Source organism: Somniosus microcephalus, chromosome 2 (assembly GCF_052327205.1).
Source record: "Somniosus microcephalus isolate GS21.2 chromosome 2, FLI_Smic_1.0, whole genome shotgun sequence".
Taxonomy (NCBI): domain Eukaryota; kingdom Metazoa; phylum Chordata; class Chondrichthyes; order Squaliformes; family Somniosidae; genus Somniosus; species Somniosus microcephalus.
This window is the reverse complement of record NC_140988.1, coordinates 235282243-235306062: the sequence shown is the minus strand read 5'-3', so window position 1 is coordinate 235306062 and position 23820 is coordinate 235282243. Positions and strand designations below refer to the sequence as shown.

At 42.7% G+C, this 23820-nt stretch overlaps 1 protein-coding gene across 2 annotated transcripts in view; it reads right to left on the bottom strand.

The window, feature by feature from the left end:
• tmem165 (transmembrane protein 165) overlaps positions 1–23820 on the bottom strand; it is a 55250-nt gene that overhangs the window by 4256 nt on the left and 27174 nt on the right. For both annotated transcript variants that reach the window (XM_085970062.1, XM_085970056.1), the window contains exons 3-5: positions 11786–11961; positions 5124–5306; positions 958–1063 (exon numbers count right to left, since the gene is read on the bottom strand). In XM_085970062.1, coding sequence (XP_085826188.1) covers positions 958–1063; positions 5124–5306; positions 11786–11961 — 465 coding nt within the window. The remainder of the gene's footprint in view (positions 1–957; positions 1064–5123; positions 5307–11785; positions 11962–23820) is intronic.

Here is a 23820-nt window from a genome sequence, read left to right as displayed (position 1 = left end):
TCTCTGCATTAAATTGCATCCAACACCTGCCTACCCATTCTGCTAGCTCATCTATGTTCTCCTGCAGTCTTTTAGTGTACTTCACTGTTTACCAAATCCCATACTTTTAATCACCAGCAAATTTGGATAACACGCTCCCTCTGGCCAAGTCCACATGCTATATAAACTGTACATTTAATATTCCCCAAGCATCCGATTTCAGAAAAAAAGTAATCCATATTCAAGTAGATTAGACATTTGGTTTCAGGTCATGAGCAATAATGCACTTTTCCACAAGTTACTAGAAATGATGTACAAATGTGAATAAATTCTGGCAATCAATATGTCAGTGCTAGACCACATACCAACAGCGTGGTCTTGTGCCTAATACACACAGCAAGTGCTGTGCTGCCTTCATGTTTCTTTCACAACAAGAGCACTGGTTTGGTCTTTGCCACATGTTCAGACTGTGCACTTCATACAGGAAACTCTTTTTTATCCGGCACCAACGGGACTGGCGTGGTGCCGATTTATCAAAAAGTCTGGATTAGAGAGAGGTATAGTAAAAGGTACGAGAGCTCCGTACACACCAACAAATCCAGGCTTCCCTGTTGCTTAGCAAAGGTGCAGGAACTCCGGCCACAAGATCCAAGCGTCCCTGATGCTTAGCAACAGGTGCAGGAATGGCCACTAATATGAAGTAAAACTTAGCTGAACCTACTCCTGAATTTTGCCGGTTAACAGAGATTTCCGGTTATTTAGGTGCCGGTAAAGCGAGAGTTTCCTGTACTTGCCAAACATGACTCTTATTTTGTCTATGGCAGCCATATCCCATTTGACCAGTTATGGCTTAACATTTAGTTCCCGCCTCCCTCAGAATGGAGAAAAGAGAGAAATTCAGTCCAGTGTAATGTATTACTTTGACAATTTAATTAGTCATTTTATTTATTAAGAAACAAAACTTGTCTTAATTCTTACCAGTTCTAACTGAGATCTTTTGGGCAACCATCCTTCCTCCAACAACTGCTAATCCGGTACAAAGGCAATGACCCAGTGTTCCACCTACAGCTACACCAAAGGGATCCTGCAGGAAGAAGTGCACCACAAGATTTAATTAGAGCATTAAAATACAGTGTCACTGAATTCCTGAGCTAGGTTGCTAATCAACATACTAAATATTTCCAGTTGAACCCATCACTCATCTTTCACACAAAAAAAAATCTTGTAAAATAATTTGTATGGTGCTCCTGGATGGTTCAGCTGGTTAAGGCAATGAGAACTGCTATGGGGTACTACAATTGGCCACAATATTCTTGGGGCAGGGGGAACTTAACTAGGGTTCATGCTCCTAATACGAATTAGGAGCAGGAGTAGGCCACTCGAGCCTGCTCCGCCATTCAATAAGATCATGCATGATCTGATTACTCCACATTCCCGCCTACCCCAGATAACCTTTCACCCCACTATCCAGCAACCTCTGGTGGAAGTGCATAAAAGTGCACAAGTCAAGGACAGGGCCAAGATTGGCTTTGATGCCCTCTTTAGCCCCAGACTCCCACTGTTCAGTATCATCCATGACAAATGACACTTGGGCGAGGGATTAAAGGGAACAATTACACCAGCACACACTAAAATCATACCCCAGCAAGCGATGTTTTAATTAAAACTGGGGGCGAGAAACTGGTAGAAAGGTTAAGAGAAAATGTTGTCAAATTGCGATGAGAGAGATTGTACCGCCCAATCAATCACTCAGGTCCATGTCGATATAGGATCTGTTGTTTCGGAGTGGGGTTCTTCATGTACATTTTTGTGAAAATGTTCAACTATCGAAAATATTTTGTTGGCTTGTATTAAATTTCAGTAGACTAGGAGTCAAAGGAATCGTTTAAGAAAAAATTACTTGCACTGCAGCAACTCGCCAAGGCTTCTTCATCAGCACCTCCCAAATCCACAACCTCTACCAACTAGAAGGACAAGGGCAGCAGGTGTATGGGAACACCACCACCTCCAAGTTACACACATATCCTGACTTGGAAATATATTGCCATTCCTTCATCGTTGTTGGGTCAAAATCCTGTAATTCCCTACCTAACAGTACTGTGGGAGTATCTTCACCACACAGACAGCAGCGGTTCTTATGTCAATAACCTTTCAAAGATAAAGGAAATTCTAAAAATCAGACTTTAAGGTAGACGAAAACAGGAATTTTTTCCTTGAGGACTACTTCTTATTGGAGCAAGTTCAAGGTTTGCCAAAGTGGAGCAAATCTCAACTATCAACATTTTCACCTTTATCGAGATTCTTCTACTCTATGCTAATTATACTTAATTTCCAATTTCAACCCACTTTTGTAAAATTCCATAGAAGATGTGCAAATTGGAAACTGGGTTTAATGAACATGGGCATTTTGTAGTCTCCATGTACAGATAATGGAATTGGTGTTTTGTTAACAATATTCAAATGCAATCAGCAATTTCAGATTCTAGAGGAAAACATGGTAGACCCGACAGATGATTTAAGACCATCATGAAATATACTCAAGGACTGTAAAGTTACAGGCCTAGAAATTGGAAACTTCAGCACCAGCCATTAAGGCTGGTTTTGAAGAAAAAATAGCGGCCACCTTGCTTCTGCCCACTTTCGGCACAGTACGCAGCGGCCGCCATATCGGGCAGGTCCGCCACATTGTCTGCGCTCGCCGCAATTATTTAATTACTAGGAGTGTGACGTCAATCACCATAAAAACACCAAATTGACGCACACTCAGCAATTTTGGACGTTGCCGCTCCTCTTACCACCCTCTCCAAAGCACGCCTGTACGTGCAGCCATCGACAGCACATAGAGCTGGGCTGGGAGAAAGCGGAGAAGAGCTTTAGATCTCCGCAAAAGTCTTCAAAAGCTCTGCCGAGTATGTCCAGTCCAGTGAGATGGCTCATGGTGATTGCTGCAGAAACACATCAGCAGATTGAATGCCTGTTCTATACACTTTAGATGCCAGCACTTAACCGGAGCAGGTCAGTGAGTTCTGGCACGTAATGTGTAAAGAACAGCTATGGTTACAAACAGTCTGGGGGACTTGTACTGCATCTAAAGGCTTGATCCATTACTGTCACTTGCAGTTGTGTCAGTAAACTGGAAATGAAATTATATTTGGGCTTTATAAATTGATGCGCCATCAATAACTCCAGAAGACTAAGAGTTAAACTTATAACAAGTAGGCTTTTATTAACAAAAGAATACGAGCATGCCTCTGCTGGTAGACCGATCCTTAAAGCCAGGGGGACTGGAGGTCAATCACCTTGGGGTGGAGCCAGGGGCGGAGCCAGCTGAGGCACGCCCAGACATGTTCTGTACAGGCAGATTAGTGGTTTACCACATAAATGTTTACTGTTATTGTTCCATACTTCCGTATTAAATATGCATCCTGTTCCTCTGAAGTAACAAGTGTGTGCTTATTACTTTTTCAATGAAAGGAGACCCAACGACTTTTTCCTGTTTCTGAAGGAATTTGTACATCTGCATTTACTCATTGATATTCAGGTGTTCAGGGGATCCAGTAAACTTTTCACATCTCGGTGTATTCAGGGAGGAATCATGACATGCTCTGACATGCAGTATTGCAAGCAAATCTCCCAATTCCAGTATAGCACTCTCTTTTTAAAATGCTTATCCGAGTACTTTCTAGAGATATAAACTCCTAAAACGACAGTGAAAAGCCTCTAATAACAAAGCTTATTCACTATGTATGTATATTAAAATAGGTTGCTTTTATTTGTATTATAGGGAGTAGAATTGGAAATATTGGTTGCATTCTTTAAAATGACAGATTAGTCTATTTTTACCCTTTCATTTATCTTGCTATCCTCTGTCAACTGAGAAACATAACCAGAAACATAATAGTTCACTAAGAAATCGCAATCTCCGGAGAACACTGCACCGATCCTGTAGACCTGACCTTCGGCCTCTTGCTGATTTTATCGCCAGAAAGTGTGTTGTGTGGGAGCTTCTGCGCTGTGCTCAGTTAAAATCATCAGGCAGCACCAAAATAGTGGTGCTGCCTGGGCTCTTTTTGCGGGCGGCCGTTAACCTTGGCCCACGGTGGCACTGCCCATTTACAGGCTGATCCAAATTTCTAGGCCATAGACTTTGAAAAAACTTTTTTTTTGGTCAACAAAATGTCTGATATGCGCTGAAACCCTTTATCATACTCGAGTCTCCAAATAAAACTACCTAGGGGCATAGAACATTTTGCTGAAGTTTAATCAATCAGTTAAAACCCCACAGCTACTAGCACAAGGCACAGAAGAGCTTCCCACTGCTTGTCCAACTAGGACCACCCTACACGCTTGGCCATTGACTTGGCAAGATAATCTGGAGCCAAGCAAGAAGAATCCCTATGCCCCAGTAACAGTTCTACCTCTCCCATCAACTTGCCAGGGCTGACTGGTCAATCAGCAACTGAACCTCAGAACTGTAGACCTGCCTGACTCAGGCATCAGATTACTGAGTCTGCCACAGAGGATCAACTCACCAATCTTCATCACTAGATAGGTCACCCTGGAACCACCTGGACCCCCAATGAGATCCCATTTCCCTACCTTCAAAGTAGGATATTGTCCAATTGGTCATGAAACAATTGACAAGCATGTATTGTGTATGCAAACCAGATTTATGGAATGAATTTCTTTCCCCACTGATGTAAAGGTATTAATTGAAACGAATTCTAATTGTCTCAATCCAGTTCCTAGTGGTACAAATACCCCTACAATTCAGCACAAGTTAGCACCACACTGGTCCCTCACTTAAAGGAGCACAAGTATCACATATGTGGAAATTGAGGGGTAACAAAAAATCACACCCGTACAGTTTGAAGAGTGTTCTTCTGTTCTAGGAGTTCTGCTGCATGTTTGGGACAGAGTACATAAAAATTTGCTAGATATCGAACTTACTCAATTCCTAACCCGCGCCCTCGGTGTTCAACTGGGTCAGAACAGTGTTGTAAATCTAGAGTAGTCATCCCTCATCTTGAAAGGCAAAAATTCATCCAACCCATTCTCACTCTCCTCTCCAAAAAAAAATACACAAGGATCTAGATTAATGAACTTTCCAAGCTAAAGTAAAAATGAAAAGCTGAAGAACTCACCTCCCTAGCAGCTAATACGATGGTAGTTAGCTGCGACCGATCTCCCCACTCTGCCAAAAATGTGAGGGTAAATGCTTGAATGAAAACTGGAGAAATACAATGCATTCGCCTCTTTTGTGGCAGATGTGATGATGATCCCGACTCAATATCCTGCGGACCATTTGCCACTTTTGATCGCTGAAGCTTTAATATGAGAGAGAGAATATTTTAACAAATAAAACACAAATTTAATTTAAGCTAGAGTATTTTTAGGGCTTCAAACTGTAACTAAAGTCAGTGGGCCAACCAAATCTGAAATTAGGAGGTACTAATTAACTCTAAAATGGTACAATGTATTTTGAGCTGCTTTTGATGAATAAGACATGAAGTAGTTAAATTTTATTTGCTACTTTAGTTACTGTGCTCATATGATGCAATTAAACAGGAGAAAACAGACCACTTGTGTCAAATCTGATTTGTTCTTCCATGTTTTAGTTTAGTGCACTAGTAGCAGCTCATTGAAAGAAACACCATAGTGCAATGCTTCGGCCCATTCAGAAATCGACCCAATATGCCAACATTTCAAATCTCAAACAAGCTGGATCCTACAATGTGCCAGTTCTGACTTTCACAATGTCCAGTAAACCTTTATGATTAAACAAGGTATCAATTAAATTTCTATTCAAGGACATTAGAAGTAATTGCTGAGCGTAGTTTTCTGACCAGACTGGCTGGGAATTTCCTTGGAGCTACCCCCGACCTGGCACTGTAACTTCGCCGGAAGTGCGATGGGTTTGGTTTCCACTGCACTTTCAGCAAAGTTACAATGTCCGAGCGGGGGCAACTCAGAGGACATTTCTGGCCAGATCTTCCACATACCAAACTTCCGATTTATTCCAGTAGCGCTATAAAGCCATTTTCTTTTATGATCAGCTGGATGCTTCCGCTCAGAAAAAATAATTTTACCAGCATTTTACTTTTTAAAAAATGCTTCCTACAGCGCGGTTGAAATATAAAAAAGCTTTAAAAAAGCATACTTCAGATAGGCATCAATGTAGTGCAAAATAGGGAAAAAAACTAAATGTTTGCCATTTACAAATAGCTTTTAAAATTAAATTCCCTTTGAAAAAAATTGAAGAATTACTACAAATAAATGCACAAAAACCAGATTATAAAGGTGTGATTAAGTAGTTGAGAGGTCAGTTACTTTACTTCTGTTCTGGGTCTTCTGGAAAGGTATTTTAGTACATTTTCAAGCACCTTTGATAAACAGACCATATGCTTATGTGAAAGAACGAGGTACTTCAAAAGGATGAGGGTCCAGCAGAAAACAATCCTCCTGCTCACCAGGTCCTTTATATTTTTAAAATCTTCTGCTCATCTCTTAATACTTGATATATCGCCACAATCACATTCGCATTGCCTTTTTAAAGGTTTTAAACTTTACTGCAATGAATTTCAATTGCAGTCTCTACAACCATATAACTACTTCTCACCTTTCTACTGTGGATTTCTCATGAATTGGAGTTTCAATCGAACAACTCACATTCTTCATCTGGCTATGCTACCACTGGCCTGGGAACATTTGGTACTACTGCAAAGTGACAAGAGTAAGAATCTCATTCTATTCCCAGCATACAACCTTTTAGAAGTGCTCCCATAAGAAATATCTATGTTTTCAACTGAGTAAAAATGGGAAGCCCTTTCTGTATGTTTGGCAGGGGGACCCAACCAGAGTGTCCAGACCCTCAAAGCTCAGCCAACAGTCAAATCTATTAATGCTTAAAATACTGGAGAAATTTCTGGGCCTGGAGCTTGAAAAGGGCTGTTCCGAGTGCTGATGCTGCATTGGTAATAAATCCTAAATAAGAACACCAATAACTGTATTATATTCATTCTGGCATCACTAGCAAGGCTGGCAATTATTGTCCATCCCTAGTTGTTCTGAGGCGGTGGGCCTTTTTTCAATCACTGCAATCCATGGGGTGAAGGTACTCACACAATGCTGTTAGGTAGGGTGCTCCAGGACACAACAACAGAAAATGCTGGAAACACTCAGCAGGTTAGGCAGCATCGTGGAGAGAGAAACAAAGTTCACGTTTCAGGTCGATGACCCTTCGTCAGAACTGGAAAAAGTTGGAGAAGTAACAGATTTTTAAGCAGGGAAAGAGGGAAGGTCTGATAGGATGGAAGGCAGAAGAGATTAAAAGACAAAAGGGATGATGATGGTGCAAGGCAAGAGGAGATGGTAATGGGACAAGTTAAGAAACAAAAGATGACTCTAGATGAGGTGTATATGGCAATGGCAGAATCATCAACAGCTGCCATGAGAGAAAAAACACCATAGGGGCCAAGGTTATAGTCTAACATTGTTGAACTCGATTTTGAGTCCAGAAGGCTGTAAAGTGCCTAAATCGAAAGAGGGGGTGCTGTTCCTCGAGCTTACGTTGAGCTTCACTGGAACAGTAAGTGGCTGAGGATGGAGAGATCAGAGTGGGAGTGGAGCGGAGAATTAAAGTGACAGGCGACTGGAAGTTCGGGGTCACATTTACGGACTGAACAGAGGTGTTCTGCAAAGCAGTCACCCAATCTGCGTTTGGTCTCCCCAGTGTAGAGGAGCCCGCATCGTGAGCAGCGAATACAGTATACTAAATTGCAAGAAGTACAAGTAAATCGCTGTTTCACCTGGAAGGAGTGTTTGGGGCCCTGGACAGTGGGAAGGGAGGAGGTAAAAGGGCCAGGTTGCATCTCCTGCGCTTGCATGGGAAGGGGTGTTGGGGGTGATAGAAGAGTGGACCAAGGTGTCACGGAGGGAGCGGTCCCTTCGGAATGCAGAAAGGGGAGGGGAAGATGTGTTTGGTGGTGGGATCACGCTGGAGGTGGCGGAAATGGGCAGAGGATGATCCATTGAAAGTAGAGGCTAGTGGGGTGAAAGGTGAGGACGAGGGGAACCCTATCGTGGTTCTGAGAGGGAGGGAGGGAGGGGAAGGGGTGAGAGCAGAAGTGCAGGAAATGGAACTGACACGTTCGAGGGCCATGTCAACCACAGTAGAGGGGAATCCTCAGTTGAGGAAAAATAAAGACATCAGTACTAGTATGGAAGGTGGCATCATCAGAACAGATGCGGCAGAGACAGAGAAACTGGGAAAATGGAATAGAGTCCTTACAGGAAGCGGGGTGGGAGGAAGTGTACTCCAGATAGCTGTGGGAGTCAGTGGGCTTATAGTGGATGTTTGTCGATAGCTTATCCCCAGAAATGGAGACAGAGAAGTCGAGGAAGGAAAGTGCAGAGTCGGAGATGGACCATGTGAAGGTGAGGGAAGGGTGGAAATTGGAAGCAGTGAACATTTTCTAGTTCAGGGCAAGAGCAGGTAACGACACCAATAGTCATCAATGTACCGGAAAAAGAAAGAGCGAGGGGGGACCCGAGTAGGACTGGAACAAAGAATGTTCCACATATCCCACGAAAAGGCAGGCATAGCTAGGGCCCATGCGGGTTCCCATAGCAACACTTTTAATTTGGAGGAAGTGAGTGGAGTCAAAGGAGAAGTTGTTCAATGTGAGAACAAGTTCAGCCAGGTGGAATTCACAAAGGGTCAAGAATGGGAGGCCAGCCAGAAGAGGACTGGAACAGTGAAATCTGGAGGTAAAAAAAAGCATGGATGAGGGTTTCAGCCACATACAGGGTGAGGTAGAGGTGGAGGCAAGCAATATTATGGTGAAGTAGGCAGTCTTTGTGATGGAGGAATATGGGGTCAGAATCTCAGCTTCTGGTAATAGGCTGTTGAGGTTGCTTATAATCTTGTTCAGGAAAGGGACTGGAATAGATGCGAAGGGTAGAGTGTGTGGCAGTGTGAACACAATGGCCCAGAAATTCGGGTCTCCACGGGTGAGTACGCACGGGGTACTCACCCGTAGGCCCAATGGAAGTGCCGGTTTCCTGCACGCGCGGGAAACCGGCACTTCCGTTCCTGGCCCTCTAATGAACTTGTAATCAGGATTTTTTGTTAAATAGATTAATGAAGGATTTGGAATAAACATTCCTATATCAGTTCTCTGCCTTTTGAACCTTGAAGACTCCATTTAAGCTAAATTAGGCAACCATGTAAAAAAAAAAGACTTCTTTCTCTTCCACTCCCCTCCCCCACCACACCAAATAAAATCTTTCAAACTCTGGCCAAGAACCCATTAAGATTTCAGCCTGCAGTGATTGGCAGCACACATACATGGATATCTTTTGAAAGCACGATGGCTCATGGCTCATGACACACGTACAATAATGTTTTCTATAGTCTATAGACCATGCAACTGTTAAAGGCAGTATTTTTTTTTTTTTTTTTTAAATGCCAAAAGCCCTGGAATGCTTTTTACACATTGCTAGATGAGTGCTAGGCAACCACACCCAAGTAAAGTGCAGTCCTCCTTGAAATGTCACTGTATACACAAATTACAGTGAGATACGTCTGTACATCCATCATATCCTCAACATACATTATCACTCCAGAAAAAAATGCTAATCGAGAGATTATCTCTAGGCTACTGTATGAATGTAGACTGAGAATTTTAAATAAGATAACTACCATGTTACTTAAAAACTATGGCCAACAGACAGAAAAGCAAACATAAACTAAACCGCAAGGGAAACTTTCCATTACATCAAATGCATCCATTTTGTTTTCAATATTTTTGTTAGAGTGAACCTGGATTATTTGACAGAACAGAAGTTGGAGGATGAATTAAGAATCCGATGATTTTACTTCCCATATGTTCAAAAATATTTAATATCTGAAGTACATAATTCAATTTTTTGTGTACCACTTTGATAGCAAGTGTTTAAGAACATAAAAAATAGGAGCAGGAGTAGTACATTTGGCCCCTCGAGCCTGCCCCGCCATTCAATAAGATCATGGCTGATCTGATCTTGGCCTCAACGCTACTTTCCCGCCCGCTCCCCATAACCCTCGACTCACCTGTAGCTCAAATATGTGTCTATCTCCACCTTGAATATATTCAATGACTCCGCCTCCACAGCTCTCCGAGGTAGAGAATTCCAAAGATTCACGACCCTCAGAAGAAATTCCTCCTCATCTCCGTTTTAAATGGGCGACCCCTTATCCTGAAACTGTGTCCCCTAGTTCTAGATTCCCCCAAATGAGGGGAAACATCCTCCCTGCATCTACCCTGTCAAGCCCCCTCAGAATCTTATGTTTCAATAAGATCAAGTCCCTTTCATCTAAACTCTGAGTATAGGCCCAACCTGCTCAACCTTTCCTCATAAGACAACCCCTTCATCTCAGGAATTAACCTAGTGAACCTTCTCTGAACTGCCTCCAATGCAAGTATATCCCTCCTTAAATAAGGAGACCAAAACTGTACGCAGTACTCAAGGTGTGGTCTCACCAATACCTTGTACAGTTGTAGCAAGACTTCCCTACTTTTATACTCCATCTCCCTTGCAATAAAGGCCAACATTCCATTTGCCTTCCTAATTACTTGCATGCTAACTTTGTTTCATGTACGAGGACCCCCAGATCCCTCTGTACTGCAGCATTATGTAGTCTCTCCCCATTTAAATAATTTGCTTTTTTATTTTTCCTACCAAAGTGGATAACCTCACATTTTCCCACATTATACTCCATCAGCCAAATGTTTGCCCACTCACTTAACCTATCTATATCCCTTTGCAGACGGTGTCCTCCTCACAACTTGCTTTCCCACCAATCTTTGCATCATCAGCAAATTTGGCTACAGTACACTCTGTTCCTTCATCCAAGTCATTAATATAGATTGTAAATAGTTGAGGCCCCAGCACTGATCCCTGTGGCACCCCACTAGTTAGTTTGCCAACCGGAAAATGACCCATTTATCCTGACTTTGTTTTCTGTTAGTTAGCCAATCCTTTATCCATGCTAATATATTACCCCCAACCCCGTGGGCTCTTATATTGTGCAGTAACCTTTTATGTGGCACTTTATCAAATATGATAAATCTTTTACCTGAGTAAATTCATGCCATAAACACCATACACTTAACTGAGGTGAGCTAACATATAATGGCTGTTCACTTGAATACTCGCACCCATGACTCCCACTGGTATTATGGTTCTGATACCCCTACTCCTGTTGGCATACTGGAAGCAAATCCCCAACTCCATATTTTGGATTTTTTTTTCTAGATAATCAAGGTTCCACTGTACCTTGTCATTCTTAATTAAATGGGCTGTAGCAGAGATAGCGCTGAACCAAAAGTACTAATCGGCTGTCAACATTATTTAAAATTAAACAATTAAGTATGTTACATACAAGGAACTCTGGAATAACTGCAAGTGTCCTCTGTTTTTGTAGAAATCCTTAATTGAACACTCCACAGAAATAAGGACATGGCAAAAGAAGTACTTTACATCATCTTCACCCATGAAATGTGTACATTTTTAGTAGGCTTTAAGCTCATCAAAAACACAAGTCGTCATGAAATTTACAACTAATGTTGAAAAACATTTTCGCTATTTGAAAAAGCTTGTTTTTTCTTAATTTTCCTTTTACTATCTCCATTTCATTAAAACAAAGGTTGACATTCTACAAGTTTGGAAAGCTGTTAAGGAACAAACCAGATTGAGAATCAAAGTTACTGGCAAAGTTCGAGACCTCGTGGATTGTACTATACGTGTCAGTAATCATACATACATCTTCATCTTTCTTTTTGATTTCTGCTTGCACTTCTTCCAGTTCCTCCTGACCTTCATCAGGACTCATCTTCAAGCCTTCCCAAAGCATCCGGAAGCCAAATATTGCAAACAGTGCAGTTGATACATAGTATGTATACTTCCGGGGGATTATTGTCGTAGCATAGCCAAAAAGAACTGCAAAAAAGAATGAAACATAAGACCACCAATCTATTTCAAATCAGTGATGTTTTACTTCTATCTTCCTCTTCTGCCTCCTCCCCACTCTTAAGAACATGAGGATCATTTGGGTCACATTCGAAAACAGAATGGAGTAGAAAAACTTTAAAGTGAACAACACTTCAGGGATTTTTCAAAAATATACCTGCAATTTGTATCCTTCAAACTTGTCTAAATTTAGATTAGTCTCACAGATATATGGATTTGTTCAGGACAGTTTTAATTAAAAAAAACTGGCTATGGCTTTTGATCCTTCCAACAATCCAATTAATTGAGTGATTGATGAGGATTTTTCTGACAATTTGCTGACAAAGTAGCTGAGTGGCGGACCTGCGAGAGGCAGAGAGTCAGCGAGGAGGAGGATAAAAGGAGCGCGGAGAGGAGGCCTGGGACTGGAGCTGAGCGGCGGACCTGCGAGAGGCACCGTCAGCGAGAGGAACTCAACACAGGAGTGACGTCAGAATTCAGAAGTGACGCCGGCACAAGGGAGCTGATTGGTGAGTATTTTTTGTTAAGTTTTTAAGTTTATTTCTGTCAAGGTAGTTCTTAGTATATTATATAGAAGCATGGCAGGGCAGCTCAGTCCTGTGAATTGCACATCCTGTGCTATGTGGGAAATCCTGGACACTTCTTGTGGCCTGGACGACCACGTGTGTGGGAAGTGTCGCCAGCTACAGCTCTGGGTTTCGGAGCTTGAGCAGCGGCTGGAGTCACTGCAGTGCATCCGCGAGGCTGAGAGTTACATGGTTAGCACGTTTCTGGAGGTGGTCAGCCCACAGCTTAAGAGCGTGCAGGCAGAGAGGGAATGGGTGACCGCCAGACAGAAGAGGAGGACCAGGCAGGTAGTGCAGGAGTCCCGAATGCATCTCACTAGCTAACTAGTATTCAGTTCTGGATACTGGTGAGGGCGATAGTTCCGCTGGGGAGTGCAGCCAGAGCCAAGTCCACGGCACCATGGGTGGCTCAGCTGCACAGGTGGAGAGGAAGAGTGGAAGGGCAATAGTGGTAGGGGATTCGATAGTTAGGGGAATAGACAGGCGTTTCTGCGGCTGCAGACGTGACTCCAGGATGGTATGTTGCCTCCCTGGTGCCAGGGTCAAGGATGTCACTGATCGGCTGCAGGACATTGAGGGGAAAGTGTGGGTGAACAGCCAGAGGTGGTGGTCCACATCGGTACCAATGACACAGGTAGAAAGAGGGATGATGTCCTGCAGGCAGATTTTAGGGAGCTAGGAACTTAACAAAAACACTCACCAATCAGCTCCCTTGTGCCAGTGTCACTTCTGGTTAGCTAGGAAAGAAAAAGGTAATCATCTCCGGATTACTCCTGGTGCCACATGCTAGTGAGTACAGGAACAGGAGGATAGAGCAGATGAATGCATGGCTGGAGATATGGTGCAGGAGGGAGGGCTTTAGATTCCTGAGGCATTGGGACCGTTTCTGGGAGAGGTGGGACCTGTACAAGCCGGACGGGTTGCACCTCAACAGGGCCAGGACCAATATCCTCGCGGCGGGATTTGCTAGTGCTGTTGGGGAGGGTTTAAACTAGCTTGGCAGGGGGATGGGAACCTGAGTGGATTCAGAAGGGAGAGAAGCAAAGCTGGAAATGAAAGGCAGAAAATTAGTAAGTGAGTTTGAAGGCAGAGGAAACAAAGGCTAGAAAATAGACAAGGGAGTCTGGCAGTGCTAAATGGTATATACTTCAACGCAAGGAGTCTAGGGAATAAAGCAGATGAGCTGAGGGCACAGACAGATACGTGTGAGTATGATATTATAGCTATTATACGGAGACATGGCTGAAAGAAGGGCAGGAATGGCATCTCAACATACCTAGTTACAGGTTTTACAGACAAAAGAGGGGAATAAAAAAAGGAGGGGGGTCGCAATATTGATTAAAGAATCAATTACAGCTGTGAGGAGGGTGGATATTTTAGAAGGATCATTAAATGAAGCCATATGGGTTGAACTGAAAAACAAAAAAGGGGCAATCACACTGCTGGGAGTGTACTATAGACCTCCGAACATTCAGAGGGAGATAGAAGAGCAAATATGTAGGCAAATTTGTGAGACGTTCAAAAATAGAAAGAAAAAGATTTGCATTTATATAGCGCCTTTCACGACCATCGGATATCTCAAGCGCTTTACAGCCAATGAAGTACTTTTGAAGTGGAGTCACTGTTGTAATGTGGAAAACATGGTCGCCAATTTGCGCACAGCAAGGTCCCACAAACAGCAACATGCTAATGACCAGATAATCTGTTTTTGTTATGTTGGTTAGGGATAAATATTGGCCAGGACACCTGCTCTTCTTCGAAATAGTGCCATAAGAAAAAGGAGCAGGAGTAGGCCAATCGGCCCCTCGAGCCTGCTCCGCCATTTAATAAGATCATGGCTGATCTGATCCTAACCGCCAATCTACTATCACAGAACCATCTCCTGAATCTAACAGAATTAGACACACGAAATAGGAGCAGGATCAGGCTACACGGCCCCTGGGCCCGCTCCACTACCCACAGGGCCATGTCCGATCCGAACCTAGACTCATGTCCAAATTCCTGCCCGCTCCCCGTAACCCTTAATTCCCTTTACTTCTAGGAAACTGTCTATTTCTGTTTTAAATTTATGTAATGATGTAGCTTCTACAGCTTTTTGGGGCAGCATATTCCATGGACCTACCACCCTCTGAGTGAAGTAGTTCCTACTCATCTCAGTTTTGAAAGAGCAGCCCCTTATTCTAAGACTATGCCCCCTAGTTCTAGTTTCACCCATCATCGGGAACATCCTCCCCGCATCCACCCGATCCAACCCCTTCACAATCTTATATGTTTCAATAAGAACGCCTCTCATTCTTCTGAACTCCAATGAGTAGAGTCCCAATCTACTCAACCTCTCCTCATATGTCCATCCCCTCATCCCCGGGATTAACCGAGTGAACCTTCTTTGTACTGACTCGAGAGCAAGTATGTCTTTTCTTAAGTATGGACACCAAAACTGTATGCAGTATTCCAGGTGCGGTCTCACCAATACCTTGTACAACTGAAGCAATACATCCCTATTTTTATATTCTATCCCCCTAGCAATGAAAGCCAACATTCCATTGGCCTTCTTAATCACTTGCTGCACCTGCATACTAACCTTTTGAGTTTCGTGTACCAGGACCCCCAGATCCCTTTGTACTTCAGTACTTTCCAGTTTCTTGCCATTAAGATAATAGCTTGCTCTACGATTTTTCCTGCCAAAGTGCATAACCTCACACTTTCCAGTATTGTATTCCATCTGCCAAATCTCTGCCCACTTACTTAGCCTGTCTATGTCCCCTTGCAGGTTTTTTATGTCCTCCTCACTCACTACTTTCCCTCCCATCTTAGTATCATCTGCAAACTTTGATATGTTGCACTCGGTCCCCTCCTCCAAATCGTTAATATAGATTGTAAAGAGTTGGGGACCCAGCACTGACCCCTGCGGAACACCACTAGTTACTGATTACCATTCTGAGAATGAACCATTTATCCCAACTCTCTGCCTTCTGTTAGATAGCCAATCCTCTATCCATGCCAGAATATTACCCCCAATCCCGTGATTTTTTATCTTAAGCAATAATCTTTTGTGTGGCACCTTGTCAAATGCCTTTTGGAAGTCTAAATACACTACGTCCACTGGTTCCCCTTTATCCCCTTTACTTATAAAGTCATAGTCCTAGAGTTATACAGCACAGAAAGAGGCCCTTCGGCCCATCGTGTCTGCGCCGACCATCAATCCCTGTCCACTCTAATCCCATTTTCCAGCATTTGGTCCATAGCCTTGTATGCAATGGCATTTCAAGTGCTCATCCAAATGCTTCTTGAATGTTGTGAGGGTACCTGCCTCTACCACCCTTTCAGGCAGTGAGTTCCAGATTCCAACCACCCTCTGGGTGAAAAAGTTCCTCCTCAAATCCCCTCTAAACCTCCTGCCCCTTACCTTGAATCTATGCCCCCTTGTTATTGACCCCCCTACTAAGGGGAAAAGTTCCTCTTTATCTACCCTATCTATGCCCCTCATCATTTTGTACACCTCAATCAGGTCCCCCCTCAGCCTTCTTTGCTCCAAGGAAAACAACCCCAGCCTGTTTAGTCTTTCTTCATAGCGGAGGCGCTCCATCCCAGGTAACATCCTGGTGAATCTTCTCTGCACCCTCTCCAAAGCAATCACATCCTTCCTATAGTGAGGCGACCAGAACTGCACACAGTACTCCAGCTGTGGCCTCACCAGCGTTTTGTACAGCTCCATCATAACCTCCCTGCTCTTGCCTTCATTAGCCGAGGCATAGAATATAAGTATCCCATATGCCTTTTTAACCACCTTATCTACCTGTTCCGCTGCCTTCAGGGATCTATGTACATGTACACCAAGGTCCCTCTGACCCTCTGTGCTTCCTAGGGTCCTACCACTCATTGTGTATTCCCTTGCCTTATTTGTCCGTCCAAAATGCATCACCTCGCACTTTTCAGGGTTAAATTCCATTTGCCACTTTTCTGCCCATCTGACCAACCCGTTTATATCGTCCTGTAGCCTGAGGCTTTCCTCCTCGCAATTTACCACCCCACCAATTTTTGTGTCATCTGCGAACTTACTGATCATACCTTATACATTCTCATCCAAATCATTTATGTAGATCACAAACAGCAAGGGTCCCAGCACCGATCCCTGAGGTACCCCACTGGACACAGGCTTCCAGTCACAAAAGCAACCTTCGACCATCACCCTCTGCCTCCTGCCACTCAGCCAGTTTAGGATCCAACGCGCCAAGGCACCCTGGATCCCATGGGCTCTTACCTTCTTGACTAGTCTCCTATGCGGGACTTTGTCAAAAGCTTTACTGAAATCCACGTAAACCACATCCACAGCATTTCCCTCATCCACCCCCCTAGTCACCCCCTCGAAAAATTCAATCAGATTGGTCAGACATGATTTACCCTTGACAAAGCCATGCTGACTATCCCCGATTAATCCTTGCCTCGCCAAGTAGAGACTAATTTTGTCCCTCAGAATTTTTTCCAATAATTTCCCTACCACAGATGTTAGGCTCACTGGCCTGTAATTCCCTGGTTTATCCCTGCTACCCTTCTTGAATAATGGTACTACGTTAGCTGTTCTCCAGTCCTCTGGTACATCCCCTGTGGCCAGAGAGGTTCTGAAAATTTGTGTCAGAGCCCCTGCAATCTCCTCCTTTGCCTCACACAACAGCCTGGGATACATCTCGTCCGGGCCTGGGGATTTATCCACTTTTTGGCCTGCTAAAACCGCTAGTACCTCCTCCCTCTCGATGCTAATATGTTCAAGTATGTCACAGTCCCCTTGCCCGATTTCTATGTCTACATCGTCTTTCTCCATAGTGAACACAGATACAAAAAATTAATTCAAAACCCCGCCTACATCATCTGGCTCTACACACAGATTGCCACTTTGGTCCCTAATGGGCCCTACCCTTTCCCTGGTTATCCTCTTGCCCTTAATATACTTATAAAACATCTTCGGATTTTCCTTTATTTTGCTCGCCAGCGTCATTTCATGGCCCCTCCTCGCCCTCCTAATTTCTTTTTTAAGTATGCCCCTGCACTTTTTATACTCCTCTAGGGCTTCCTCCGTCTTTAGTAACTGCCAAAAGCCCCCCTTTTTTTCCTAATGCATTTTTGTATATCCCTCGTCATCCAAGGTTCCCTTTGCTTGTTGGTCCCACCCTTGACCTTTACAGGAACATGTTGGCGTTGTACTCTCTCTATTTCCCTTCTGAAAGTCTCCCACTGCTTTGATGTGGATTTCCCTATAAGTAGGATAATAAGTCCTCAAAGAACTCCAGCAAATTTGTCAAACATGACTTCCCCTTCATAAAACCATGCTGACTTTGTCCTATTAAATGATTATCCAAATGTCCTGGTACTGTCTCCTTAATAATGGACTCCAAAATTTTACCGACCACAGATGTTAAGCTAACCGGTCTATAGTTTCCAGCCTTCTGTCTACTGCCCTTTTTAAATAAGGGCGTTACATTAGCAGTTTTCCAGTCTGCCGGGACCTTTGCTGAGTCCAGGGAGTTTTGGAAAATTATTACCAATGCATCCACAATCCCTACCGCCACTTCCCTCAAGACCCTAGGATGCAAGCCATCAGGTCCAGGTGATTTATCCGCCTTGAGTCCCATTATTTTACCGAGTACCACTTCCTTAGTGATTTTGATCGTGTTTAGCTCCTCCCCCCCTATAGCCCCCTATTTGTCCAGTGTTGGGATATTCTTGGTGTCCTCTACTGTAAAGACTGATACAAAATATTCAGTGTTTTTGCCATCTCCATATTTCCCACCATTAATTTCCCGGTCTCATCCTCTAAGGGACCAACATTTACTTTAGCCACCCGAGAGCGCAGACAGGGCCTCAGCTTAACGTCTCATCCGAAAGCACTCCCTCAGCACTGCACTGGAGCTTTATGTGCTCAAGTCCCTGGAGTGGGACTTGAACCCACAACTTTCTGATTCAGAGGCAAGCGTGCTACCAATTGAGCCACAGCTCAGTAATAGTAGGGGATTTCAACTTTCCTAATATTAACTGGTATAAAATTAGTGTGAAAGGTATAGAGGGAGTAGAATTCTTAAAATGCATTCAGGAGAACCTTTTTAACCAGTACATAGCAAGCCCAACAAGAGAGGGGCGGTTCTGGGCCAAGTTTTAGGGAATGAAGCTGGACAGGTGGAAAGAGTATCAGTGGGAGAGCATATTGGTGGTGACCATAATTCAGTTAGATTTAGGGTAGTTATGGAAAAAGACAAGGACAAACCAGGAATAAAAGTTCTCAATTGGGGAAAATCTAATTTTACTACACTGAGAGGTGATTTAGCTAAAGTGGACTGGAGACAGAAACTTGAAGGTAAATCAGTGTCAGGGCAGTGGGAGGCATTCAAGGAGGAGATAGTGAGGGTTCAGAGCAAGTATGTTCCCTTAAAGAAAAAGGGTGCGACTAACAAATCTAGAGCTCCCTGGATGTCAAGGGGCATACAGGGTAGGATAAAGAAAAAAAGGGAAGCTTATGACAGATACCGAGGACTCAATACTGCAGAAACTCTAGAGGAGTATAGAAAGTGCAGGGGTGAAATTAAAAAGTAAATTAGGAAAGCAAAGAGGGCATGAAAAAATATTGGCAAGTAAAATCAAGGAAAACCCAAAGATGTTTTATAAATACCTTAAGAGCAAGAGGATAACCAAAGTAAGAGTAGGGCTTATTAGGGACCATAAAGGTAACCTGTGTGTGGAGACAGAAGACATGGGTATGGTTCTTAATGAATACCTTGCATCTGTTTTCACAAAAGAGAGGGACGATGCAGACATTGCAATCGGGGAGGAGGAGTGAGAAATATTAGATGAAATAAACATATAGTGAAAGAGGAAGTATGAAAGAGGATGTATTAAGGGGTTTAGCATCTTTGAAAGTGGATAAATCCTCAGGCCCGATTGAAATGTATCCAAGACTGTTAAAAGAAGTAAGAGAGGCTCTGACCATCATTTTCCAATCCTCTCTGGCTACAGGTGTGGTGCCAGAGGACTGGAGGACTGCGAACGTGGTACCGTTGTTTAAAAAGGGAGAAAGGGATAGACTGAGTAATTGCAGGCCAGTCAGCCTAACCTCGGTGGTGGGAAAGTTATTGGAAAAAATTCTGAGGGACAGGATAAATCTTCATTTAGAAAGACACGGATTAATCAGGGACAGTCAACATGGATTGGTTAAGGGAAGGTCGTGTCTAATTAACTTAATTGAATTTTTTGAGGAGGTAACAAGGAGGGTCGATAAGGGTAGTGCATTTGACATAGTCTATATGGATTTTAGCAAGGCTTTTGATAAGGTCCTGTATGGTAGACTTGTCACTAAAGTAAAAGCCCATGGGATCCAAAGCAAAGTGGCCAGTTGGATCCAAAACTGGCTCAGTGGCAGGAAGCAAAGGGTAATTGTTGAAGGGTAGTTTTGTGTGACTGGAAGGCTGTTTCCAGTGGGGTTCTGCAGGGCTCAGTACTGGTTCCTTTGCTTTTTGTGGTATATATCAATGATTTGGACTTGAATGTAGGAAGTATGATTAAGAAGTTTGCAGAGTATACAAAAATTGGCCGTGTGGTTGATAATGAAGAAAGCTGCAGACTGCAGGAAGATATCAATGGACTGGTCAGGTGGGCAGAACAGTGGCAAATGGAATTCAATCTAGAGAAGTGCGAGGTAATGCATTTGGGGAGGGCTAACAAGGCAAGGGAATACACTATAAATGGTATAACACTGAGAAGTGCAGAAGATCAGAGGGACCTTGGAGTGCATGGCCACAGATCCCTGAAGGTAGCAGGACAGGTAGATAAAGTGGTTAAGAAGGCATACGGGATACTTGTATTCTATGCCTCGGCTAATAAAGGCAAGAGCAGGGAGGTTATACTGGAACTGTATTAAATACTAGTTAGGCCGCAGCTATAATACTGCGTGCAGTTCTAGTCACCACATTACAGGAAGGATGTGATTGCACTAGAGTTGGGGTGCAGAGGACAGCTATGAGGATGTTGCCTGGGCTGGGGAATCTTAGCTATTAGGAAAGATTGGATAGGCTGGGGTTGTTTTCTTTGGAACAGAGGACGATGAGGGGGAGACCTAATTGAGGTGTATAAAATTATGAGGGGTCTAGATAGAGTGGATAGGAAGGATCTATTTCCCTTAGCAGAAGGGTCAATAACCAGGAGGCATAGATTTAAAGTAATTGGTCGTGGGCTTAGAGGGGATTTGAGGAGAATAATTTTCACCCAGAGGGTAGTGCTGGTCTGGAACTCACTGCCTGAAAGGGTGGTAGAGTCAGAGACCCTCATCATATTTAAAAAGTACTTGGATATGCACTTGAAGTGCCATAACCTACAAGGCTACAGACCAAGTGCTGGAAAGTGGGATTAGGGTGGATAGCTGTTTGCCAGCCAGCACGGACAAGATGGGCCAAATGGCCTCCTTCGGTGCTGTAAATTTCTATGATTCTATGGTAGTCCAGAAATATGTGCTGAGTGGGAGCTATGCAAAATGAAACGTGGTTTCTGCTGAACTAGGTGTGATGCATGTCCAGTCCCTAAATGCATAAAATGTATCAATTCAGATTTAACAGCCAAAAGCATGTCCTGCAGTTAACAACATACAAAATAGGAGCAGGAGTAGGCCATACGGCCCCTCGATCCTGCTCCGCCATTCAACAAGATCATGGCTGATCTTGTACCCCTCAACTCCACTTTCCCGCACTATCCCTTGATTCCCTTAGTGTCCAAAAATCTAGTGATGTCATTCAAAGCAGTTTACATCACAGCTCTTGACATCAGGTTAGGAGGATGTTATGTACACCATGATTCACGTTCAAGCAACACCAAAAGGATAAGTGGTATAAGATGACAAAGTTAGGCTGACTTTGCCCATCCAGAAACTGTTTTCAAAAAAATTCCATTACAGCACTAGACCTCAAGGATGATGGAGGGAATGGTGAACCAGAAGGAAATTGATGAACGTTGGAGAAGAAGGGAGCTGTTACTCTACTGGGAGTCTATTAAAGACCAAATAGTGGCAAGGAGATGGATGATGAGGTATATAGACAAATAAGAGAAATATACATAAATAACAGGGCCATAATAATGGGTGACTTTATTTACCCAAAGATAGACTAAGGTAATAGTAATGTGTGCAGCAATAGGAGAAGGGGTTTTAATAATTTGTCTAGGACTGCTTCCGAGATCAGTATATTTATGCTAGGGAATGAAGTGAGGCAAGTAGGTAATGAAAGGGTAAGCACCATCTGGTAAACAGCAATATAATTAGGCTCAATATAACAATTGCAATGAAGAACTCTCAAAGATAAGGCTTAAGTGTAAAAGCAAACACATTTTAAGAAAAAAGAAACTAGTCCAGAGATATTGGCAGATTCAAAAGCAGACAACAATGGAAAAATTTCAAACTAGATCATTGGGGTACAAACTAGAATATTCAAACAAGTAGTAAAGGGGTGCAGGAAAAGTTGACGTTCCTTCAATGAGTTGAGATACTAAAAATAAAACTTAAAGCAGCATATGGCAAATTTAAGGCAAATACAAAAAATAGCCAAGAGTACAAAAAATAAAGGGGAAGCAAAAGAATGGCAGGTAATAAAAGGAGATGGCAAGGGATTGGATAAACAAATAAAAAGTAAAAGAATAGTTAAATGAAAGGGTAGGGCTGATTGGAGACAAAAAGGGAAATGTCATGTAGGATGAAGGAATGAGAGATAGTAAAAGAGTACTTTCCTCCATTTTCACAGAAGAGATGGTAGTGGGAATGAAAGAGTACAATAGGGTGTGAAACCATTAGGTACAATAACTATAGATAAGTAGTACTGAAAGGTGGAAATCAAAGTGAAAAAGGCACCAGGCCCTCATGACATGCATCCTAGAATATTGCGAGAAGGCACAGAAAAAAGCAGAGGCTCTGAGCAGCATTTTTCCAAACATCCTTGGATAAGGAAGCTGGCAGGGACTCATGGGTTGCCAATGTAACACATTTGTGCAAGAAAGGAGAAAGGGATAATACAAGTAACGATAAACTAATCTTCCTGTATGGATTAGCTTCTAGAATCTATAGGAGATAAAATTAATACTCACTTAGAAAGATGTTAAGCAAGAAATCAAAACAGCAAATCATGTCTAACAAATTTAAGAGTTCTTTGAAGAATTAAGGAATGTATTGATCAAGGAAATAGAGGTTGCACATCGGGATTTTCAGAAAGAATTTGTTAAGGTGCCATATAAAAGGCTTGTTGATGACATTATGGAGCAAGGTATTAAATAGAATATGGTAGCATTGATACAAAATTAAATGAAAGACAGAAAATGAGAGTAGTGACTAATGTATGTTTTTTTGGACTGGCAGGATGTAAACAGTGGTGTCCCCCAGGGGTCAGTGTTAGACCCATTATATATATGCACGCTAGTCAATCCAATCGAATTGCACACACGGAGTCAAGACTAAGAGTAATCTTCAAATGATGCAGGGTTAGAGGCCAGGAGGTAATTAGATCAGGGCACAGATGCAATTCCATCCCCATTTTATAGTCAAACATTCTGTCCTATTTCCATTATAAATACCTATGTCCACATTTATAATGAAAATTGCTTACGCAAACTTGTCACATGGTAATTACACCCTCCCAGCAGCAGTGGCACAGTGTACATTGAAATCTATAATGGAAAGAGATGACAAAGTGCACACAGGCAAGATTTTAATATATATATATTTATGATCTGGATTTAAATCTAGCGAGCACTATCAAAATATGCCGACACAAAATAGGTAGCATGATTAACTAAGAGGAATGCAAGTGACTTCAGGAGGATTATAAACAGCATGGATGAAAAATAAATGGAGAAACATTAGACAATACATTTTGGGAGGGAGAAAGGAAAGGAAATATACACACAAAATGGTAAAACTTTAAAAATAACAGAAAAATATACAAATCTTTTGGAAGGACACGTTGATAAAGCAGTTAATAAAAATGCATGCGGTCATAGGTTTTAGACATGGGGAACAAGTATAAAAGCAAAGATAATGCTAAACCTATACAAATTATTTGTTAGGCCACAGTTAGATTAGTGTGTCCAGTTAAGAAGAATAGGCAGAGGGTAGAAGTCGATACCATGGATGAGAGAAGTTAGTTATCAGGAGAGGCCAGAGAAACTGTGGCTCTTTTTACCAGAACAAAGGTCATCAGGAGGAGACATGGCAGAAGTGTTCAAAATTGAGTATTTTTGAGAAAGA